We start from the raw sequence: 20180 nt of genomic DNA on the forward strand, positions 1-20180 counted from the left end.
GGTCGACTTTGCCTTTCATCCTTTCGGGGTCAATTAAATAAGTACCAGTTACGCACTGGGGTCGATGTAATCGACTTAATACCTATGTCTGTCCTTGTTTATCCTCTCTGTGTTTAGCCCCTTGTAGGCAGTAAAGAAATATATATACTATGGCCAACTTTTTCGGCAGAATACGAATCTGCAAAAAAATTGGCAAAAATCGGCATTTTGAAATTACCTCTCCCCCCTCCCTAAATTCTTCATTTTTAACTTTTTGCAGAATTTTTTTTGTTTTCAAAATATGATTTTGAAAAAAAAATTTCCAAAAATGTTTCTACTTATGGATAAGGTTAGGGTTTTAGGGTTAGGGTTGGGATTTTAGGGTTAGGGTTACGGAAAAGAGTGAAAAATGAAGAATTTGGGGGGAGGGAGTAGGGGGTGGAATTTCAAAATTCCGATTTTTGGCAATTTTCCAGAATCTCCGTATCCGAAAAGGTGAGTTTTTTGGGAAAAAAATTTTTTTTTTTAATTTGCCAGGGGGGGGGGGGTGAAATGAAGTCTTTCCATGGCTATATGTGTGTGTGTGTGCATATAGCTTTGTGCGCTGTGTCTGGCTATATGCACTATTCCACAACACTCCACCTGCATCTAACGAAGAGGACTGCTTCACTGACCTGGGCTGCCGACCATCCCACTGGACGCCAGTTCCAAGCGGCCAATCATTTTGCAGCCATCTGTCAACATGTTGTGGACCGGTTTTACTTTCACAGGTGACCCCAACCTCTGAACATCTCCCCAGCCGAACTCTCGGCTCTTCGATGTCTCTGACGCCACAAAGACATTATCATAAAACCAGCCGACAAGGGTGGAGCCGTGGTAGTGTGGCGCGCAGACCTCTACAAGGCTGAAGCTCTCCGCCAACTTTGAAACTCCTCCTTCTACAGCCCTCTGTCCTCCAACCCCACGCCTAGCTACAAATAGACGGTGTCCTCTGCTATCCATGACCTCATCTCTTCCTCCCGTCTCTCTCTCTCTCTCACCACCTCCAACTCCATTGTCTGCACTCCTTGCACCTCCACCATTTACTCCCACAAACCCAACAACCCTGGCTGCTTCATTGTCTCCGCCTGTAACTGCCCCATGGATCTGATCTCTAAATACCTCAACCGTGTCCTTGCTACCCTAGTGGCTTCCATCCCTTCACACATCCACGACACTAACCATGTTCTTCGTCTTTTTAACTCTTTCTCCTTCCCTTGTGGGCCCTCTAAACTTCTCTTCAATTTTGATACAGTGATCCCACACCACGAAGGATTTCTTACCCGCAAACACTTCCTAGACCTTCAACCCAACCCCCAATCTGACACGTCCACACTTCTTCTCCCGGCTGAACTTGTTCTCTCCCTAAACTGCTTCTCGCTTGCAAGGGAGTTTTATCAACAGATCTCAGGAGTGGCCATGGAAACGAGAATGGACCCCAACTATGCAAACCTGTTCGTTGGCTATGTTGAGTCCCAAATATTTTCAAGATTCGCTGGTCCCGTTATATTGATGACTGTATCGGTGCGACCTCGCTCTCCCGCAAACAACTAGACTCCTTCCTCTCTTTTGTCCAATCCTTCCATCCTGCCCTCGAATTCTCCTGCACCATTTCCAACACTTCCATTGCCTTTCCCGACATTTCGGTCAACATACACAACTCCGCTCTCACTACCTCCATCCACTACAAACACACCGACTCACACTCATACCTCAACTTCTCCTCCTCCCAACCTACCTACACCAAGCTCTCCATCCCCTATTCCCAGTTCCTCCATCTGCACAGGCTCTGCAGTGACAACCATGACTTTGAGACTCAGTTTCAACTCATGGCTTGGTACTTCATCCTTTGTGGATATCCCCTCACCACTATCCACACCATCCTTGCCAGAGCACATTCCGTGGACCGTGCCTCTACTTTCTCTCCCCACCCCACCCCCGCTGTTACTCGTCTCCTGTTTCCTCTCACCTACTACCCTTCCACCCTGCCCGTATACGGCACAGAATGTTCTCTAAGCCTTCTGATGACTCCAGTCTGATCCCTTCACTTCGCACATCTCCCCTAAGCTACCCCTCCCTTCCTTCAAACGAGCCCACAACCTACATGACCGCCTGGTCCACAGTTTCTTCCCTAATTCCACCTACCAACCTGGATCGTTCCCCTGCTCCTGCCCAAGCGGCCGCACTTGCCCCTACCTCTCCAGCACCACCATCCTCACAGTGGTTCCCAAACTTTTACGGGCTGCCACCCCCTTGACACCCAGTCTACATTCCTAGTGCCCCCACCCCAACTAACCATCACAAACATAAACCTAATAATATCTGTGTGTGTGTGTGTCTGTGTTTGTCGCCCAATCCCCGCTTGACAACCTGTGTTGGTGTGTTTATGTCCCTGTAACTTAACGATTCGGCAAAAAGAAAGTGTTAGAATAAATACCAGGTTTTTAAAAGAAACAAGTACTGGGGTCGATTCATTTGTCTCAGACCCCTTGAAAGTGCTCCAGCATGGCCACAGTCAAATGACCGAAACTAGTAAAAGAATAAAAGAATACATATATCAGGAGGTATGAGAAATGAATAGAGATTTATGTAACCGTGTGACATCCATAGGCTTACAGCCGTTTCGGAGCCTTTTTTCCTGTAGTATTAATTTCAGTATCCGCAGTTGAACTGTTAATACAACCGTGATGTTTTAATGGTCTGATGATCTAGCTTTCTTTATTTGCATTAATTTATGAATATACAATTGTATTGTATAATGCACGAAGAATGTTTGAAACAGCTGTAACCTTATAAAAGCTACATGGTTAAATGGATCTATTTCACCTCCTGACTTTATGTGTTTTATATGCTCCTTACAGTATAATTTTATCATTCGGATTTTCTGGGTTTTGAGTTACATAGATACTTCATATTATATTACTCTACTTCGTCTGTCTTTACATTATGAGTTCAAATTCCGCTGAGGTTGACTTTGCCTTCCATCCATTCGGGGTTGATAAATTAAGTTCCAGTAGCGTACTGGGGTCGATCTAATTGACTGGCCCTCTCCCCCAAAATTTCGGGCCTTGTGCCTAGAGTAGAAAAGATTTTATTACCCTATTTTTTTGAAGGCAGTGAGCTGGCAAAATTGTTAGTATGCTGGGTAAAATGTTTAGTGGCATTTTGTCCGTCTTAAAGACGTTCTGAGTTCAAATACCGCCGAGGTCGACTTTGTCTTTCATCCTTCAGTACAGGGATCGATGTAATCGACCAGTCACCTCCCTCAAATTTTCAGGTCTTGTGCCTATAGTAGAAAGGATTATATCACTCTATTTTGGACTGATACCCGATCCCGTACGGGAACCTCACTGTGATAGCCTCAAGATTCTCTGAATACATATCTTATACTACTTATATATAATGATAAATCTCAGAGCGAGTTATAAACAGTAGCAGCAACACATCGTGTCGTATATTTGCCATTTGAATATGGCTAACCCCTAAGGGTGGATGCTACTGTAGTTTGTAGCCCCAGGAGGACACCTCCTCCAGCTGGCTATAGACACACTTTCTGTGCCCTATCAGTATTTGCGAAGGGAAGCCATCCTTCCCGTCTTCAACTTATGATACACACGGACTCGAGTTTCAGGGTATTGACCCGTCATCGGCGTGTGACAATCATAGTTGTCGATTAGAAGTCGGTTCCCCTCACAAATACATATACTTTTTCCAGTATCGATTGACACTGATATTGAAAAAATGAAATCAAACAATGATAAATCTCAGAGCGAGTTATAAACAGTAGCAGCAACACATTGTGACGTATATTTGCCATTTGAATATGGCTAACCCCTAAGGGTGGATGCTACTGTAGTTTGTAGCCCCATATATATATGATGCAAACAGGAAAAATAGAGTATATGTATATTTTTATTAATATTTAGCAGAAGTGCAAAAGTGACACATGGTCCGAGAGTTTCGTGTATTGTCACTAATATATGTTTCTGAAGTTTAGCAAAATGTGAGGAAAGCTGAGCTACTATAGAAGTTCCTTATATTACTGCTCTGATAGAACTATTTCTCAAACCTAACTGGGATCTTTTCGGTTTGAACGGCAGTTTTTTCTAGTGGTGTCATATGAAATTGTCACCCATAATTATGACCCTAGTATTGCATTTCAATCTGTTTTAGGGTTAGGGTTAGGGGTGGGGGAAGGGTATCTGTTTTTCTTCACAAATGTAAATAAACCCAATCTGTTTCTTAAACGAGGGAAATATTCATACGGCACAGAATGTTTTCACCTCAATAGACGTCATTGATTGGTTGAAATTGCAGAAATTGAAGAAAAAAAACAACGAATATCTTACAAATTATAGAATTTTCTCAAAAAAGCCAAGAGAAAGAGATGTTTTATAAACACATTCTACCAGTATACAAAGTTTAAAAGTGTTTAGTTACGTGGAAAGTATTTTAAAAAACTGCCGGTCAAACCGAAAAGATCCCAACTATCTTGTTAAATAACAGTTGTACCTACACACACACACACACACACACATACACACACACACACACACGCATACGCACACGCACATACATTGATACAGAGGGAAAAATTTGCGAAAGCGGGACGGGAGAACGTAGTAAGCAAAATGAATTAAAAAAAAAAACGTCATTGGGTTTATGGTCTTTTTTTAAACATGAATTTCGAAAGATCAAATTCACTCTGACAGACATATTCATTAAGTAAACTCTAAATACTATTTTATGTTTAATAAATCCCTGTTTGATACAGGCTGTGTTACCTAAAGGTGATTGAGGTAACATTTTCCAAATAAATGTAGATATGTTGCGCAAGTGCTTATATATATATTATATTATATGCACTTAGGCTTTGAGCTCTGTTCGCGGAATGTACGTTTGTATAGTAAATAGTCATATTTGAGCCCTATATAGAAATGGAAAGAAGCCGAATTTAAAAGTGATAATGAAGAAATCTTCAAATAATTCATTCAGATTTATGATGTCGTTTGTTGATGGAAGTTTAGTAAAAAGTGAACACAGATTTCGGGATGGACAGCACACTTTCTTACTTCGCTCAGTATCTGTGCAACTTGGAGAAATTTGATGAATTCAAAAATTGGATTGATAACTTGACCAAGTCTAGGCCGTTATTATTTGAAGAGTTAAAAGAGGACGAAGATTTCGTATTTTCTATTGTTAGTTTACGAATTCACGAAGAGAAATTCTACGAAGCTTTTGAACTAATTGAGGTAAGTCTTGTACGCTTATATTGACATTAAATTTCTTTTTTTAATGTTCAAATTATATCTTTGGCAATCACTGCAATCACTTTCAAGGCGAAATGGAGAAATCAGTTGATGTCTCTATCAAGTGTTGTTCTCATAGAAAACTTCCCATTTTCTTGAGAATTATTATAATATTCTTGAGATTATTATAATATTGTTCCTGCTCATTAGTTACATCGATGCAGATTAGCTTTATTAATAATATTCTCACGATTTATTTAAAACTAAGGTGCCCACTCAATTTAAAATGGCTATATCTTCTTCTTTCAATGTATGTTTCTTGTAACTGTGGAATATCAACGTTTTTCTAATTTCCTCGCTCAATTTAAACATTGCAAACTGATTTCTTCCTGCTCTTGAAATTGTGACGATCAAGTCGTTTTTATTCAGGTTTAAAAAAAAAATATTTTACTCTTTTACTTGTTTCAGTCATTTGACTGCGGCCATGCTGGAGCACCACCTTTAGTCGAGCAAATCGACCCCAGGACTTATTCTTTGGAAGCCTAGTACTTATTCTATCGGTCTCTTTTTGTCGAACCGCTAAGTGACGGGGGACGTAAACACACCAGCATCGGTTGTCAAGCAATGCTAGGGGGTCAAACACAGACACACAAACATATATATATATATATATATATATACATATATACGACGGGCTTCTTTCAGTTTCCGTCTACCAAATCCACTCACAAGGCTTTGGTCGGCCCGAGGCTATAGTAGAAGACACTTGCCCAAGGTGCCACGCAGTGGGACTGAACCCGGAACCATGTGGTTGGTAAGCAAGCTACTTACCACACAGCCACTGTTTATATTAATTCAAAAATTGCTTTACGTTTCTTTTACATAATGAGAAACTGGGAGCTTCCTATGGCGATTTCTCAGAATCCTGTCCAAATTTATTATTCGTTTCTATTCATTAATTAAAGAAAAGGTCCCTCATGCAACTTCTTATGGTATTAGTATTTAGATTTCCTAAATAAATAGAACATTCTCTCATTCTTTTGTGTTTCAATCATTTATTTGTCTGCGGCCATGGCGAGGGGCACCTGCCGCAAATGTTTAGTTGACCATATTGAACGAATTATTTAATATTTCGATATCTATTTGTTGAACTGCTAGATTACGGGGCAGAAAGAGACAAAACATAAACAAAGGGGTTAATATCTAGATCCGCACCCGGTGAGAAAAATGGAAACGAAAATGTGTAAGAGTTGTAATGCACCGTATATTAAAGGAAGATGAGGGGAAAAAATGCGCGCTGACAAACGGGGAGGAAGGGGCCTCGGAAAATTCACACGATCAACCGTACAGAATCCGAGCTCTAAACCTCAACACCCGGTCACAGGAGTGAAATAGAAATCGTCTAATACTTCTAATGCAATGTATATTCAACAAATATTAAGAAAAAAATGCGCGCTGACAAACGGGGGTGGGGAGAGGGCTCTGTTTTAGGGTTAGGGTTAGGGGTGGGGGGAAGGGTATCTTTTTTTTCTTCACAAATGTAAATAAACCCAATCTGTTTCTTAAACTAGGGACATATTCATACGGCACAGAATGTTTTTTTACCTGAATAGACGTCAGTGATTGGTTGAAATTGCAGAAATTGAAGAAAAAAACAACAAATATCTTACAAACTAGAATTTTCTCAATAAAGCCAAGAGAAAAAGATGTTTTATAAACACATTCTACCAGTATACGAAGTTTAAAAGTGTTTAGTTACGTGGAAATTATTTTAAAAAAACTGCCGTTCAAACCGAAAAGATCCGAGGGCTCGGAAAATTCACACGATCAACCGTACAGAATCCGAGCACGGTTGATCTTGTGAATTTTCCGAGCCCTCGGATCTTTTCGGTTTGAACAGCAGTTTTCCCCTCATATTCCTTTAATATACGGTGCATTACAACTGTTACACATTTTCGTTTCCATTTTTCCCACCGGGTGCGGATCCAGATATTTATTAACTAACAAAGGCACGCATACACTGGAAGCACTCCGTCGGTTACGACGACGAGGGTTCCGGTTGATCCGAATCAACGGAACAGCCTGCTCGTGAAATTAACGTGTAAGTGGCTGAGCACTCCACAGACACGTGTACCCTTAACGTAGTTCTCGGGGATATTCAGCGTGACACAGAGAGTGACAAGGCCGGCCCTTTGAAATACAGGTACAACAGAAACAGGAAGTAAGAGTGAGAGAAAGTTGTGGTATATAGTATATATAGTATATATATTCTAGATTTTTATAAAAATATATTCTTTCAAAAACATTTTATCATCAGAATATATATACTTTTCTCACACTACAATTAAGATATATTTATTTATTTTCACTTTATCTTCACCAGTTGAACTGTGAGATAAAATTTAAAAATAATGTTGTATGAGATAGAAAGTATCGTGAAAGACTTTGATAGTATTTATTCCTTCCTCAAGGACAAAAAGGTCTTAAGTTCCTCTTCGCCAATTTGTTCGAGATGCCAGAGAGAGATGACTCTGATAAAACACAATCAAGAAAAAGTATTTCGCTGCCCAACTCACAAAGGGGGAAAAGAATCAATTAGAAGGAACTCCTATCTCGAAAATAGCAGATTGAAACTACATGATTTCATACATATAATATATTGTTGGGGCAATAACCTAACAATAACAGCAACAATAGCAATGACTGGATTGTCAAAATGTACCGTTATTCAATGGTTTCAATACATGCGAGATATCTGTAGTAACAATCTGGTCAACAATCCATACCAAATTGGTGGTGTCGGAAAAGTTGTTGAAATAGATGAAAGTCTGATGTGCAAGAGGAAGTACAATAGAGGGAGAACGCCACAAGAGAGATGGGTCTTTGGAGGTTATGATAGAGAAGAGAAAAAAGGCTTCCTACTCTTCGTAGCTGACCGTTCCTCGGAAACTCTGCTACCCATCATCAAAAAATATATTAGACCGGGCACAACAATTCATTCGGATTGCTGGGCCGCCTATAATGGGATTGCAGAAATGGATGTGACACCAAAATACATCCATTTCACAGTAAACCATTCCCAGAATTTTGTGGATCTGCTAACAGGTGTACACACAAATTCTGTGGAATGTTACTGGAAAAATGCAAAAAGAAAATTTAAAACGATGATGGGGGTACATTCCACCATGGTGGACTCGTACCTTGATGAGTTTCTGTGGAAGGAACAGTATGGACAAAATGAAAACGATTGTGTGATAAATATTCTGAGACATCTTTCAGAATGGTATAAAATTTGAAGGGGTATGATGTCACGCGTGTATTGAAACCATTGAATAACAGAAATTAGAACGTGACATTTCTGCTAAGCTGCCGCAATTGCTTAATTAAGACTTAAATTGAAAGGTTTAAATTGAAAGGTGCAAATATGTGACGAGGTTGAAAAAAAATACCCCAGAAAAAAAATGTATTTATCTAATTGACTACTATTTTGCTACACTGTCATAAAATCGCTACAATATCATGAAAAAATTAAGGTATGTACAGCATATATTATTGTATACATATATATATACACTTTTAAAAATTATTTACTTTGTTCAAAAAATATTAATATTAATTAATTTTCAAGAATTATTTAATTTATATAATTAATTCATTAATTTTATTCTGTAAAATAGTAATTAATTCATTTATCTGTAAATCCGCGAGGAAAGCGACTATGTAATTTTTTTGTGTAAAATTGAAAATGTTATATACACACACACACACAAACACACATTTTTTGTGAAATCCAACACCTTTTTGTCTTAAAAAGCAGAAAGGTATCTGAAAAAATCCGGGGGGGGGGTTAACGCGAATCGCGCACTGCGCATGCGCAAGTCACCTCGTTGGATCTCGAGTATCGAGTACCTACGTCTGGCGCGCGAATTCGCGCCAGCGCAACCGGGACCACTACAATAGACAAGTACCCCCCTACCGTAGCCTCGTGAAGCTTTAGGTGTTTTCGCTCAATAAACACTCACAACGCCCGGTCTGGGAATCGAAACCGCGATCCTACGACCGCGAGTTCGCTGCCCTAACCACTGGGCCATTGCGCCTCCACGCACGTATACACGCACCTACACTAAACCCCAGAACTCCTTAACCAAACAATAATGTTGGTGCATATTCTTTTTCATTTATTGTCTGTGATTTCCATATTACTTCCTTACTGAGACAACAAAAGAATATTAACAATTAATGATTTTTAAAACGCATGAAAGACAATTTAGTCCCACTGCCCAAGAGAGAATTCTTGTAGAATAGATTGGAAATTATTTAGTATGCTAAAAACCGCAATTTCTTGGGTACTACTTGAGAACAGTGGTCCCGGTGCGCGCACTCGCGTAGTCGCGCTAGCTAGTCGTGACTAGTCGATCCTACAACGACTACCTAGCAAAGTAAATACAACACAAAATAAATAATTTTTAAAACAAAGTAAATAACACAAAACACAAAGGATCGACTAGTCATGACTAGCTAGCGCGAGTGCGCGCACCGGGACCACTGTTCTCAAGTCGTACCAATTTCTTGTGATCTCTGTTTTAAGTATCGTAGATTACGAATCTATAAAAGTTAATTAAAACACTTGAGACATTTTAAACATCTAAGATTATGATTCCTTAAAATTATGTGGAGGAATTCTGGAGAAAAGAAATCGATAAAGAGTCAAAACTGAAAAATTATGGAAGGAGAGGAAAATCTTTCTTTGCAGATTCATAAAAATTAAGGGTTTTGGTGTCCCACATAATTTCCGACTCTATTCTACAGAAAGACCCCACCACCACCACAACAATTAAATTTGTGTCTATGAGCTCTGTAAGACTCAACAGAACAATCGAACTCTTCCACCCCTGCGTAACAACACACTGGTATTGTATTCCTCCGCCGCCAGCTTTTAAAGGGTAGAGGAACGCAGTACCAGTGTGTTGTTACGCAGGTGCGAAATAGTTAGGCTACCCTGCAACTGGGTCATGTCCCTGACTTCGCGATTTCGTGATTTGAGAATATTTTGTAAAACGACTAAGAACGATTACTCTTACACTTTACTCTTTTACTTGTTTCAGTCATTTTAACTGCGGCCATGCTGGAGCATCGCCTTTAGTCGAGTAAATCGACCCCGGGACTTATTCTATCGGTCTCTTTTGCCGAACCGCTATGTGACGGGGACGTAAACACACCAGCATCGGTTGTCAAGCAATGCTAGGGGGACAAACACAGACACACAAACACATACACACACATACATATATATATATATATACATATATACGACAGGCTTCTTTCAGTTTCCGTCTACCAAATCCACTCACAAGGCATTGGTCGGCCCGAGGTTATAGTAGAAGACACTTGCCCAAGATGCCACGCAGTGGGACTGAACCCAGAATCATGTGGTTGGTTAGCAAGCTACTTACCACACAGCCACTCCTGCACCTATGTTTACAAGTTTACGCCTATGATTGCAATGTTTACAAGTCAAATTGTGTGGGAGTGCTTCGTATGTCATAATGGGGGAAAAAAATGAGTGAAAAATAATTGCTCTCTTTATCTTTATCTAGTTTCAGCTCACGAGCTGTGGCCATGCTGGGGCACCGCCATTTATGCGAAATATTTTTCCAATTTCAATTTGCTGGTCGCGGCACAGGCGTGGCTATGTGATTAACTATGAAAACTACCAAAAGTTGTGTTTCTTCTAGTATTCATAATGGTCCTTATCATATTCTCCTAGATGAACCCTTGGTGGAGGCGCAATGGCCCAGTGGTTAGGGCAGCGGACTCGCGGTCGTAGGATCGCGGTTTCGATTCCCATACCGGGCGTTGTGAGTGTTTATTGAGCGAAAACACCTAAAGCTCCACGAGGCTCCAGCAGGGGATGGTGGTGATCCCTGCTGTACTCTTTCACCACAACTTTCTCTCACTCTTACTTCCTGTTTCTGTTGTACCTGTATTTCAAAGGGCCGGCCTTGTCACTCTCTGTGTCACGCTGAATATCCCCGAGAACTACGTTAAGGGTACACGTGTCTGTGGAGTGCTCAGCCACTTACACGTTAATTTCACGAGCAGGCTGTTCCGTTGATCGGATCAACCGGAACCCTCATCGTCGTAACCGACGGAGTGCTTCCACAGATGAACCCTTATTCTTCTTTGTATTTTTTTCTTTCCATATTTTTCAGTTCACTTCACTTCCATATATACCCCTTCACATGTGTCTGCCATCATCATCATTATTTTTCTCCTCTCTTCTTTCTGAATTTCAGCCAGTTTTCCTTTGTCATCATTGCATACTTCTTAAGAAATGATTTCTTTTACAGAATGGAACATTTACAAACCCAGAAAGGTTTATTTCACTTTGGGATAAAGCTCACTATAAATTAAAAGAAAAAGAAAAGGGTTTTCCGTTAACCCCACTTCTGCGTTTCAGGGTCAGAAAAAAGTAAGTTATGTTGTCTGTTTCCTTTTGGCATTTTCATACTTGTTTCCGAATCTCCCCAGGTCATTACTAGCTGAGATGTAACAGATTCTTACTGAGGTATGCAAACAGGGTAGGCAGAAGCTGTTTTGGCGGGTGGATTTCTTCCAGAGACATCATGAGAAAATAATCAACCCCAGTACTACTGGACTGGTACTTTAGTTATCAACCTCAAAAAAATGAAACACAGAGTTGACCGTGGCAGGATTTGAACTTGGAGTCCTCACTGTCAGATTGAATACCATAAGGTATTCTATCTGATGTTCTAACAATGCTACCAAGGCACCACGTATGCACATGCACAGGAGTGGCTGTGTGGTAAGTAACTTGCTTACCAACCACATGGTTCCGGGTTCAGTCCCACTGCATGGCACCTTGGGCAAGTGACTTCTACTATAGCCTGTCTAAAGAAGCCTGTTGTATGTGTGTGTGTATATATATACACACACACACACACACACATATATATATATATATATATGTATATATATATATATATGTATGTATGTACGTGTGTGTATATGTTTGTGTGCTCGACTAAAGGCGGTGCTCCAGCATGGCCGCAGTCAAATGACTGAAACAAGTAAAAGAGAGTATATACACATATTGTGGATATAAAATGATGTCCTATGCAAGGAGATGGAGTGAAGAAGGGAAAACACAGTAGAACTGGTGGAAAGCATCTTCAAATGCAGTCACTGCCTTTAAGACTGCTACTCCCATCTGAACCTGTGCAGCCACAGCAGACACTGCACTGCTATCAGCAGCTGACACAAAATTCTCCAGGCACAGATCCATGGTCTTTGGTCTTTCAAAACCAACGGATGCCATAGATAGACAGATAGATATAGATAGTAGTACATTATGATAGTTTCAAATTGTTGGCACACTGCCAACAATTTAAGGGGAGGAAAATAGGGGATTCTATTGATTCCAGTGTTCGGCTGGTCCTTACTGTACTTATTTTATCGATCCTGAAAAAACGTGAAAGGCAAAGTCTACCTTGGCTGAATGTGAAATCAGAATGTAAAGAGGCGATTACCATAAAAGCTTTTTTTTTTTTGCAATGGGAACAGTTAAGCTCTTCCTTTCAATCCACTTGAAACAGTTTTTGATGACAAATATTTACCCAACTCTACTAATTGTTCTGTGGCCCTTTACCAGTTCTGTCCTTTTTGTTACAAAATGGTGTAACACAATATAGAACATGTTCTATTATTACTGTGTGATATAAAATGAAGAAGTGATGTATTGTACGATATAGGAATTTGAAATCATTTAACCAGCGTTGCCTTACTGGCACCTGTGCCGGTGGCATGTGTAAAAAGATTCGACCGAGGTCATTGCCAGTACCGCCTGACTGGCCCCCGTGCCGGTGGCACGTAAAAAGTACCCACTACACTCTTGGAGTGGTTGGCGTTAGGAAGGGCATCCAGCTGTAGAAACTCTGCCAGATCAAGATTGGAGCCTGGTGCAGCCATCTGGTTCGCCAGCCCTCAGTCAAAAATTGTCCAACCCATGCTAGCATGGAAAGCGGACTTTAAACGATGATGATGATGATGATGATGATTATCCTGTTGTCTTTCAAAAACTATTATTTCTTCCTGTGGTTAAACACCATATGACAATTCTACAGTAATATTAATTGATTTTTTTTGTTGTTTTTTGACTAGGTATCCACCGCCTAAAAGTATTTGTCCAAGTGGCAAGAGGCCTTCAAGTAACTTACCTGAACATGCTCGTCAGACATTAAAACAGTGGTTTAATAAACATGCTGATTATCCTTATCCAGACGAACATGAAAAAAAGCAATTGGTGGAACAGAGCGGTTTGATATTATCTCAAGTGAAGACTTGGTTTGCCAATACCAGACGCAGAAAAAAGCTAACAGCACCAAAATCAAATTTAAAATATGGAAAGATTATGAAACATTACCATCAGTATAATTGCTCCTCGCAATCATTAACTGATGGCGTTGATTATGCTTTGGATATGTCTATGAAGAAAGTTGGGCTGTATCCTGATGAAGAGAATTTTGGTCAGACAAAGATGGATAATAAAAAACTACAGGACCAGTGTTTCTTTAAAGTTCAAGAATCTGGAAATATTTGTAAAGAAGATGATATTATTTCAAAAGAGATAGAACAAAATAAAGAACAAGGTTACTACTTGGAAAATAAAGAAATGGAAATCAAGTCAGACACAAAGGATTCTCATGAAACAAGGCAATTAAATTCGGTATTATTTGAAAATGCTTATCCCGTTTTACGAACCCAAAACTTTATCATCCCAAAAGAAAACAATTATTGTGACTTTGTTTCTGAGCAGAACGTAGATGCTGTCGGTAATGTTTGTAATACGTATACCTTACCAATAGATGGTGAATATCCCGATGATTCGAATGTCCTTCAGGATTGTGTAGAAATCAAAAGTGTTGAAAATGATTTATTTCCAAATGAAAGCAGTGAAGCTGTTACCTTTCTTCCAAATGAGACAGTTTTGATGCCAAATATTAACCCAGCTCTGCCAGTCACTCTGTGGCAATTGCCACTTCTGCCCACAGGTTTGAATTTATTCTGTTTTAATATTTCTTGTAATATATCTTAGTCTTTGATTCCAATAAACAATTTACTTCCCCTTAAAAACAATTTGCAAACATATTTACATTCCCATATAACAGTTAAGAACATCACCATTATTGTATTACGCATGCATGGAAGTGTTTGTTTGACTAGGTGCTGCTGGCTTAATTACACATGACTCAAGTTAGAGAAGGGGTGCGTATTATACACAAGGTTTAGGTTTTTCAGAGGTACAGCCCCCTAAAAATCCCTTGCGTATTATACTCAAGGGAGGACTATACTCAAGGATTTACAGTAAACATTTAATTTCATTAAAAATATATACTATTACTAAATTTTGCTAAATTTCATGATCCTTTTAGTAAAATATTTATTTACTCTATGTATTTTTCTCATTGCTATCTTTTATATCATCACATTTTGCTCAATATCTAGATTGCCTGATATCTTTTACCAACCAGAATATCACCACAAACTCAAACGGGCAGACACCTGACAATTGTAAATATATTTCTGACCTTAACAATACTTCATTTATTCACTGTGACCAAACCTCTCAATATGCTGATAATAAGCAGTTTGTTCCTGATACACCCAGAGAAAACAGCCAACCGACAGAATATGATGCTTCAAATAATGCAAGGAACATGATGTCATATGAAATGTTGAATAATTCACATCAAGGTAATGAAGATCCAAATATACATAATATAAAGTAAGTAGTTTTCAATCAATTTCTTCCTTTTTGTTTTATTAATTTCGTTTACCAACCACATGGTTCTGGGTTCAGTCCCACTGTGTGGCACCTTGGGCAAGTGTCTTCTACTATAGCCTCGGGCCAACCAAAGCCTTGTGAGTGGATTTGGTAGACGGAAACTGAAAGAAGCCTGTCGTATATATGTATGTATATATGTGTGTGCGTGTATGTTTGTGTGTCTGTGTTTGTTCCCCTAGCATTGCTTGACAACCGATGCTGGTGTGTTTACGTCCCCGTCACATAGCGGTTCGGCATAAGAGACCGATAGAATAAGTACTGGGCTTACAAAGAATAAGTCCTGGGGTCGAGTTGCTTGATTAAAGGCGGTGCTCCAGCATGGCCGCAGTCAAATGACTGAAACAAATAAAAGAATAACATCAAACCGTCTGGGTTTAGTAGTTAGGTTGTTACACTCGCAACCACAAGATTGTAGCTTTGATTCTCAAAGACAACAAGAACAACAACAAATTCAGGCTTTTAAAAGAATGTAAGAAAACTGAAGAAAACTTTACACATTATAGGTGATGCATTATGTTCTTGAGCAGAACACTTCATTTCACATTACTCCATTCCATTTACATTTAGATGAGTAACCTCTACGATGGACTAGCATCCTGTCCAGTGGGAAAAGGTTGTGATCTCATTCACTTATACAGCATGGAAACAAAGTCCTAGTACTTAAGACAGTAACATCCAGGGGTTGATAATGATGAGGAAAGGCGGTGAGCTGGCAGAAACGTTAGCACGCCAGGTGAAATGCATAGCCGTATTTCGTCTGCCATTACGTTCTGAGTTCAAATTCCGCCGAGGTCGACTTTGCCTTTCATCCTTTCGGGGTCGATTAAATAAGTACCAGTTTCGCACTGGGGGTCGATGTAATCGACTTAATCTGTTTGTCTGCCCTTGTTTGTCCCCTCTATGTTTAGCCCCTTGTGGGTAGTAAAGAAACAGATAATGATGATTAAGAAGCTGTTTAGGAGGGCAGCAACTTGAAATAAGAAGTGATGTAGCTTTGGGGTAACTCATAAATTCTGTATGGGATAACCTCTGTGGTACCAGTGATATAATCAAATATACCTACCTGGAAAGGTTGGTGAAAGAAAGGGCATCCAGCCATAGAAACCTTGATAAAAACTTGAACATAAGAATAAGACACAAATTATAGGCCACATTATAGGCTTACTGTCTAAGATGGCTGTAATTCCAAATAACTGCTTCAGTATATAAAATAATAATGAAATTATTGTATACAGTGCTCAGGTGCACCACAACTTGTCAAAAGTGTGTAGAAAGCATATACAGTAAAGTGTCTGGAAAGTGAACAGTGTATGAGTCAGATACATGCTTGCGTGTGTATGGAGGAGAGAAAATCAGGTGTAGTGTTGGCGAATCTCAGGAAGCATGGAAGTTTTGAAGGATGCAGTGCTCCGACTTTTGAAGGATGTATGTATATATAATAATAATAATGAAATTATTGTATACAGTGCTCAGATGCACCACAACTTGTCAAAAGTGCATATAAAGCATATACAGTAATGTACAAATGTCTGGGAAGTGAACAGTGTATGAGTCAGATACATGCTTGAGTGTGTATGGAGGGGAGAAAATCAGGTGTAGTGTTGGTGAATCTCAGAAAGCATGGAAGTTTTTAAGGATGCAGTGCTCCGACAACTAACAACTGATGCCGGCAGTTTATTCCATGCTTCAGCAACTCTTAGCATGAAAAAATGTTTCCGAAAGTCATGGGAGCTGTGCTGTTTTCTGACTTCGTAAACATGTCCATAAGAGGTTCACTTTAGTTCTCCTCCATTGAAGAACCTTTCTAGAACTGATGGCATGAAGGAATACACCTGATCTACATTGTAAGACATAGAAAGCAACAATTCTTGGCTGATTTTGTTTGTTGCTGTGTGGGTGAGATGTACAATGACAATATATTGTAAGACCCAGTCAGCCCATGCCAGCACAGAAAAACAGAAGTAAATTTGTGTTAACGTTGTTAACATGAACAGTTTATCTTGTGCAGTAATGTACTTTTTTTAAAAAATACTTTTAGATTATCAACAAGCATACCAGACAGAACCAACATCAACAACAATACCACCACTATTATAGAGTATAATTTTAGTATACCTCAACCATTAATGGAGAGAAAAGAGTCTCAGACATGTGTGGTAAGTAAAATCATCATCATTGTTTAATGTCCTCCCTCCATGCTGTTGTTGTTAAGCAACAAGATGGGTAAGGGTGATTAGGTAGTGGTCTAGGGCTTAGGGGCGGGAGACCCTAGACCTTGAAAAAAAAAAAAACTTTGGTCATCTTGTTGGAGCCGAGGGCTCGTCGTTGATGTCCGACATCACTGGGAGGTGGCCCTTGAATTCGCTGGAAATGGAGATCTCCGGGTCCAATTTCTTGAACAGCTCCCTCCATGCTCACATGGGTTGGACGGTTTGACAAGAGCCTGTGCCATGCTTCTGTGTCTCGTTTTGGCATGGTTTTTACCTCTGGATGCCCCCAGGAACAAATCAGTCTTTTATCTGAGTTTTTTGTTTGGATTGAAATGATTTTTTTTTTTTTGTTTTTGTTTTAAAGATAATATTTAAAATTTAACACTTATTGATAAGAAAATATAGGAAATCAATGAAGTTAAATTATTGATATATTTGTAACGAGTAAAACGCTCCCACCCCCATCCCGTCCAATGGACGGTGCTGAGTTGTCGAACATTCAAACCAAAATTTTCTCAAAACAACTTGTCTGACCGTCCCATTGGCCTCCCCCTTTTAGAAACACTGATTTAACCTAAATTTGAGACACCAGCCAAAGGAGAAATAACAGTTTGGATGTTGGGGAGGAGGGTTAAACACACACACAAACATACACACACACACACACATACATATATATACATATATACGACGGGCTTCTTTCAGTTTCCATCTACCAAATCCACTCACAAGGCTTTCGTCGGCCCGAGGCTATAGTAGAAGACACTTGCCCAAGGTGCCATGCAGTGGGACTGAACTCAGAACCATGTGGTTGGTAAGCAAGCTACCTACCACACAGCCACTCCTACGCCTATATATATTATATATATATATATATATATATATTATATATATATATATATATATATATATATATATATACATACATACATACATACATACACATACATATATATGACGGGCTTCTTTCAGTTTCCCTCTACCAAATCTACTCACAAGCTACTTACCACACAGCCACACTCCTACTTGTTAATTTTTGTAAAGCTCAGTACTTATTCTATCAGTCTCGTTTGCCAAACCACTAAGTGATTGGTCATCAAGTGGTTGTAGAGGACAAACATGTACACAAACACACGCACACATAATGGGACTGAACCTTCAGAATAACCAGAAGAACATCACAAGTCAACATCATAAGAATTTACAAACTTCAAAAAGACATGAAATGATTCCTCTTTGCAATGCAGGTTTCTGGGGGAAGTCTTTGCCTTTTTGCATCCTAAGAGTTTTTTTTAACTCAATATTTACACAGGAACCCCTATCTTGCCCAGGATATTAATCGTCTGGAAGCCGTTCAGCAACGTGCAACCAAGAGAATACCCTCCATTAGCCATTTGCCATATTCTGAACGCCTTACTTCCCTGGGCATGGATACATTGAAATTCCGACATCTGGCAGCTGACTTGGCAGACACCCATAAAATTATTAATCATCTTACAAACAATAACTCTGAGCACCTCTTCAAACTCCACCTGTCTAACACCCATGGACATGTTTACAAAGTCAGAAAACAGCACAGCTTGCATGACTTTCGGAAACATTTTTTCACGCTGAGAGTTGCTGAAGCATGGAACAAACTGCCAGCATCAGTTGTTAATTGTCGGAGCACAGCATCCTTCAAAACTTCTATGCTTTCTGAGATTCGCTAACACTACACCTGATTTTCTCCCCTCCATACACACGCAAGCATGTATCTGACTCATACACTGTTCGCTTCCCAGACATTTGTACATTACTGCATATGCTTTATATGCACTTTTGACAAGCTGTGGTGCACCTGAGCACTGTATACAATAGTTCCATTATTATTATCATTATTATACATACATACATACATCCTTCAAAAGTCGGAGCACTGCATCCTTCAAAAGTAGGAGCACTGCATCCTTCAAAACTTCCATACTTTCTGAGATTCGCCAACACTACACCTGATTTTCTCCCCTCCATACACACGCAAGCATGTATCTGACTCATACACTGTTCACTTCCCAGACATTTGTACATTACTGCATATGCTTTATATGCACTTTTGACAAGCTGTGGTGCACCTGAGCACTGTATACAATAGTTCCATTATTATTATCATTATTATACATACATACATACATCCTTCAAAAGTCGGAGCACTGCATCCTTCAAAAGTAGGAGCACTGCATCCTTCAAAACTTCCATACTTTCTGAGATTCGCCAACACTACACCTGATTTTCTCCCCTCCATACACACGCAAGCATGTATCTGACTCATACACTGTTCACTTCCAAGGCATTTGTACATTACTGCATATGCTTTATATGCACTTTTGACAAGCTGTGGTGCACCTGAGCACTGTGTACAATAATTTCATTATTATTATTTATAATTTTATCTGCTTCAAAATCCAACGTTCAAGAAACCATGCATATTTTTTATTATTTATATTGTTTTGGTTTTGCTTTTTCCAGCCACCAAAACAAATTGAAGAAGAAATTGCTGAAGTTTTATTAAATCTCTCCACCAACTTGTTGGAAAATTCAAATTTCAATGTCAAAATTTAAATTTCATAATTTGTTTGCTTTTAAGTTTTCAAGCTTGTTTATTGATATATGAATTTAATTGTAATAATTTAATTAAAAAAATAATGATTTTAGTATTTGTGGAGATGTACTTGCATAGCAAGTGACCTGATCTGAGATCGTGTGCTGGAACGAAAACAATTGCAGCGTGGAAGGTGTTTAAGCCATTTAAGAAACACACAAAAAACCGTTAGATTCACTTCAACATTTAAATTTAATTTGTCA

At 39.3% G+C, this 20180-nt stretch overlaps 1 protein-coding gene across 1 annotated transcript; it reads left to right on the plus strand.

Moving 5' to 3' along the window:
• The first annotated feature begins 4932 nt into the window (after nt 1–4932).
• On the plus strand, nt 4933–19937 carry LOC118765430. The gene is made up of 6 exons (XM_036507495.1): nt 4933–5270; nt 11618–11739; nt 13449–14338; nt 14793–15072; nt 17171–17288; nt 19845–19937. Exons 1-6 carry the CDS (start codon nt 5070–5072, stop codon nt 19935–19937), a joined length of 1704 nt encoding a protein of 567 aa, XP_036363388.1. The 5' UTR covers nt 4933–5069.
• The last annotated feature ends 243 nt before the right edge of the window (nt 19938–20180 follow it).

Source organism: Octopus sinensis, linkage group LG11, assembly GCF_006345805.1.
Source record: "Octopus sinensis linkage group LG11, ASM634580v1, whole genome shotgun sequence".
Taxonomy (NCBI): Eukaryota; Metazoa; Mollusca; class Cephalopoda; order Octopoda; family Octopodidae; genus Octopus; species Octopus sinensis.

Bases quoted from the DNA above. Each gene is read 5' to 3' on its own strand.
- LOC118765430 (XM_036507495.1), top strand. From the start codon at position 5,070: ATGGACAGCACACTTTCTTACTTCGCTCAGTATCTGTGCAACTTGGAG. The intron at 14,339-14,792 runs GTTTGAATTTAT...CTCAATATCTAG, and splicing joins ATTGCCACTTCTGCCCACAG to ATTGCCTGATATCTTTTACC. The intron at 17,289-19,844 runs GTAAGTAAAATC...TGCTTTTTCCAG, and splicing joins AAGAGTCTCAGACATGTGTG to CCACCAAAACAAATTGAAGA.